The following is a 5000-nucleotide window of genomic DNA, read 5'->3' on the forward strand; positions in this document are numbered from 1 at the left end:
AAGTTCTTTATGTAATCATAAACAGTATAAGTTGCCGAGTAGTCATGTAGTTTTCCAATTTATTTGAAGCTTCCACAATATTTTTTTCTGATAAGAAAAAATCATACCAGTGTATTAAATGCTGTAAAGCTTTTCTATGGAATTTTTATGTGAAAAAAATATAAACTTTGTATGTCATTCCAAAATTTTGATGATATTGATATATCTTATAGCGACTTGAAACGATGTATTGAGTGTTAGGAGATTCGGGATGCTACAAAAAGTTCTATTGTTTATACCTTAAGAATTGTGTACAAACAGAAAGAAAAGTGTATTTTTCATGCTAATGTATCAGTATGCAGATTGATTATCAGACAGTCGTTAATTTGCTGATACTTTGATTACTTAGAAAGTCTGTGTTATTTATACCCTGTCGTTGTCTGCACCGATTTTGCTTAATATAAGTATATTCTTATTATTCTGGTTGTCCAAAGACCTCTTTCTCTGCCTCAACATCTAATTAACATTTCCTTATCATGGTTGTCTGTTGGACATGGTCTAGTCTCTCCATGGTCCTTCTTCCCACATATATATCTTCTAATATCACTTCCATTCCTTTCTCTAAAAGATAGAGAGAGAGAGAGAGTGTGATCGCCCATGACTGTACAACCTTGTATCAGTCACGTCGAAAACCGTTTATTCATAAATATTCGGTTTACTGCAAGTATTGCCAACTAGTAGTTGTCTTACCAGAGGAGGTTCAGAAACTTCTTCCTACGGCAATTTTTTTTTTTTTTTTTTTTTTTTTTTTACAGTAGGTTCATGTTTGAGCCGCCGTGGTCACAGCATGATACTTAATTGTAGTTTTCATGTTGTGATGCTCTTGGAGTGAGTACGTGGTAGGGTCCCCAGTTCCTTTCCACGGAGAGTGCCGATGGTACCTTTTAGGTAATCATTCTCTCTATTTATCCGGGCTTGGGACCAGAACTGACTTGGGCTGGCTTGGCGACCCAGTGGCTAGGTAGGCAATCGAGGTGAAGTTCCTTGCCCAAGGGAACAACGCGCTGGCCGGTGACTCGAACCCTCGAACTCAGATTGCCGTCGTGACAGTCTTGAGTCCGATGCTCTAACCATTCGGCGACGGCGGCCTATAACTACAGAACATTTACATGGAACACAAGATAATCATTTCTTTTTTCTTATACTTATTTTATGGTAAGCCTCACTGAATCTTATTTCCTCTGCACATTTTATGATTATCTGCTAGCCCGTGTTATTAGCAAATATTCCGTCTTTTAATTCCCTTGTAACCTCTTCACGTCATAACCCTACATAGGCCAGCATAACACATCATTTCAAGGAGAACAGTACTATTATTTATAATTTATTATTATTATCTTTATAATTTTCATCATTTTTATGTTGTTAGATGGCCCTTTATATTATTTATAGTGAGAGTATGTTATAGGTTTTTAGTTAAGTTTATTAGAAATAATAGCTTCATACAGACTAAGTTATTTACTGCAATAATTTAAATTTTTTTCCACATATTCAAGATCTTGGAACAAGAAGTCTATGTCGCTAACAATACACCATATCTCTTTCTATGCTCTTCATATTAGATTCAATTTTCTGAATTTCCTGTCGTACTCTCGCGATAGAAGCCTGGACCAACTTCTCCGATTCCCCAGCAAGCTGCATTCCCCTGCGGAACTCTCCCTTCTGAATGTTCAGTGCGTTCAGTTTTTGCTCCAACTCTGACTTGGTCTTCGTGAGATTCTCGCTTGTTGCTCTAGTGCGGTCAATGTCCTCTTGTAGACGGCCATTTTCATCAGAGTGTTGTGTGATTAGAGTCACTTCTTCCTCTAGATTTTGGGATAAGGAATTTTTCGTAGCTGCTTTTGTATCTTTACTCTGTGTTAATTCGTTTTTAGTTCCGGTGGCCTGTGCGACCTTTTGTCTAATGGAAGAAATCTGCGTTTCGATATGATGGCTCCGTTCCTTGGCAAGGAGAAGCTCATGCTTAAGCAGACTGATCTCGCTGTTCAGCCGCGCTTTCTCTCCTTGTGCTCTCTTGGCCTGGAGGTTCTCTGTCTTTGCCTGCACTTCCTCGTGTTTCAGTTGCAGCTCCTCCGTCTGCAGTTGCAGGAGCTGTTCTTGCAACTGTTGCTTGGTGATCCTTGCCTGGCGGATTCTCTCCTCCATCTCCCTGCGCTTTGCTTCCAGCTGGGTGTTCGCTTCTTGCTGTTCCCGAATTTGGTTCTCGCTGAGGCCGCCCTTTGTCTCCCAAAGTTTCCGCGATGTTTGTGCAGCTCGGATTCGTTGGGGAAAATTTTTCAGACATCTAAAAACCCTTTTATAGAAACAAATTTTTGGCCTTTCATTTTGGGAAGGGATTAAACCCTCAGGGCTTTTTCTTTTCTTTTTAAAATCAAATTTTAAAAAACAAAATTAAACAAGGAAAAAAAAGCAAAAGTTTTGCAAAATTGTAACCCTAATTTAATTTTAAGTCACAAAGCAGTGTCTGGAAATGGGGGTCTTATAAAAAAAACCAGGGATCATTGAAAAAATTTAAAAAAACGAAAAAATGGCCACAGACCTTTTTAAATGTTTTTGGAAACCGGGGTTTTTTCCCCTTTTCCCAAAATTTTAAAACCCCTTTAATAAAATCAATACAAGGAACTTCACTGTCACCCTGTGAACTTTTGTTTTGTCCTTATCCCACTCCCCCTTTCCTTCCGCCCCTTTTTTAAAATTTAATATCAGGGTCTCTGACTTCCCCCTTAACCTCCTTAAAACCAAATTGGGGTTTGTATACCCACAAAATTTTTTCCCTTGATCCTATTTGTCCTGTTATAAAAAAAACGCCCAAAAAAATAACCAATCCAAAAGTTTTCCCTCCCTGTATTTTTAACAGTCCCCCTTCCCCTTCTTTTTCGGGTTTTTCAGAGTGCCAGTGACGCCCGAAGACCCAACAAGCGCTTTCTTCTTTTTTTCCCTTTTTTTTGTTCCAACCCTTTTTTTTCACTCTTAGACTGCGGACCCTTTCCCCAGTCAGCTGATAAAATCACTGTCGGGAATCCGGGTCTTTGCTCCCAGCGTTTTCCTCTTGATTTTCCCTTTTAAAAATTGGCTTTTTTTCCAAGCTGAGCATTTTTCTCCCCTTTGGGCCCGTGGCCCTTTCCTCGGGCTAAGCTGCCCGATTTCCTCGTCCAGCGGGGCCAGTTCCCCCGGGGATGCATTGCTTTTGTTTTCTAAGTTGCAAACCTGGGGGTTTCTAACGGGGTTTTTGGTTTTGCCTTTTTTCTGAGTGTGCAGCTCTTTCCCCCCCCCCCCCAGTGGTCCTCCATTTGCCTTTAACTTTTGTTTAAAAGGGGAGCCTCTTTTTTCCCGCGTCGTTCCCTTTTGGGGGCCAAAACTGCAGGTTTCCCCTCTTTCACTTTTCCGAAGCTGGTTTTTAAATTTGGGCCCAGTAAAAGGTCCCCCCTTTTTTGCGGGAACCTCTTTGGCCTTTCTAAGGTGGGCGTCTTTCTAAATTTGGGGGGGACTCTGTTGTTAAATTTTGTTAAAATGCGGCTCCCAATTTTGGTTTTTCTGTGCAACAGTTGTTGCATTTTCGTTCTCTTGTGCTTTCATTCTTTCCACAAACTCGCTTGGCATGAAAGTACCTGTGGAAAAATGATGCTTTCATCATAAACTAAAAGCTTTTCTTACGAAGCATTTAGCCCTTGTTAAAGCTGTATTTTTCAGAAAGCCTTTCATGTTGTTTTACACACGCAGACACGCACATACACATATCTATATGTATATCTATCTATATTTATATATATCTATCTATGTATATATAAAGAGACATCTACAAGCATGTATGAATGTGATATTTATATTATATATAATATATATATAATATATAGATATATATATATATATATATATATATATATATGTAATGTATGTGTTATATAGAGATACACACACACACACACACACACACACACACACACAAACACACACACACACACACACACAACAACACACACACACACACACACACCAAAAAAAAAAAAAAAAAAAAAAAAAAAAAAAAAAAAAAAATATATATATATATATATATATATATATATATATATATATATATATATCATAGCAGGAACCAGATCATAAACCTCTTTCAATCCGACTGAGACTGCAGCACTTAAAGGCCTCAATATATATTTCAATTTAAAGATCATAGTTACACTGGTAAATAAACGTGCTCTTACACGCTCATGTTTTTGTTTATCTTAGTATTAATTTGTCTGTGTAACAACATTTAATTGCATTTCAGACTGTATTTGCGATTATGTCTGCATCGTGCCTGCCTGTGTCCACGAGTGTGCTTGCGCGTGCGAGTGTCAAGTGAGTTAATTTGACCCCGGCAACTCACCTCGGTTGATGACGTCATCCTGCTGCAGGTGTGACGTCAGAGCCTGGGAGAGGATTTCAAGGCTGGATGTCATTCGGACGAAGCCTAGAGGGGAGGAGGAGGAATTATAGCGTCAGTATTCTTATTTCGGAACAGTGAAGTCTCTTAATGAAGCAGGAAATAAAGAGGAAAGGACACTGACGTGCTTCTGTCCGACTTATGTGAGTGTGGTTCAAGGTAGCGTCTGTTGTGTGCGTGTGCTGTGTGCGTTGGTGTGTGGTGATGTGTCTTGTCTGAGTGAATGTGCCTTAGCTTGTGTGCGTGTGTCAAAGTGAGATATTTACGAATAGAGAGCATAATAGACGAAAGTACAATTAGCTCTGCACGATTATTAATCAACAGCAACTAAAAAAGTCACTGTACGAAACACTCGACGATCAAAGGAAAGCCCTTTTCAGAACGGGAAAAAGAAAACAAATGCACGAAGCAATCAAGAAAAATCACAAAGAGAAACCCGGTTATCGTTACCCTCTCGTTTCCTTCTGCAAATGTCGGCTACTGTCAACAGAATTCACAGCATCAACTAAGCCATCAACAATCTTATTCATGCCAGGAT

General features: G+C 39.2%; 1 protein-coding gene and 1 long non-coding RNA gene across 2 annotated transcripts in view; both read right to left on the reverse strand.

Annotated features, from left to right (window-relative positions):
- Positions 1-1444: 1444 nt before the first annotated feature.
- On the reverse strand, positions 1445-3133 carry LOC119599102 (golgin subfamily A member 6-like protein 22). Its single transcript, XM_037948859.1, has 2 exons — positions 3051-3133; positions 1445-2323 (listed from the first exon to the last, which is right to left on the reverse strand). The coding sequence occupies exons 1-2, from the start codon at positions 3131-3133 to the stop codon at positions 1561-1563; spliced, it is 846 nt and encodes a 281-aa protein (XP_037804787.1). The 3' UTR covers positions 1445-1560.
- Positions 3134-3579: 446 nt separating this feature from the next.
- LOC119598868 overlaps positions 3580-5000 on the reverse strand; it is a 1463-nt gene continuing 42 nt past the window's right edge. The window contains exons 2-3 of the long non-coding RNA XR_005231031.1: positions 4406-4489; positions 3580-3647 (exon numbers count right to left, since the gene is read on the reverse strand). This is a non-coding gene — a long non-coding RNA (uncharacterized LOC119598868). The remainder of the gene's footprint in view (positions 3648-4405; positions 4490-5000) is intronic.

This window comes from Penaeus monodon, chromosome 42, assembly GCF_015228065.2.
Source record: "Penaeus monodon isolate SGIC_2016 chromosome 42, NSTDA_Pmon_1, whole genome shotgun sequence".
Lineage (NCBI taxonomy): Eukaryota > Metazoa > Arthropoda > Malacostraca > Decapoda > Penaeidae > Penaeus > Penaeus monodon.

Bases quoted from the DNA above. Each gene is read 5' to 3' on its own strand.
- LOC119599102 (XM_037948859.1), bottom strand. From the start codon at position 3,133: ATGCTCAGCTTGGAAAAAAAGCCAATTTTTAAAAGGGAAAATCAAGAG. The intron at 2,324-3,050 runs GTGATTTTATCA...AAGGGTTTTTAG, and splicing joins AAAGACCCGGATTCCCGACA to ATGTCTGAAAAATTTTCCCC.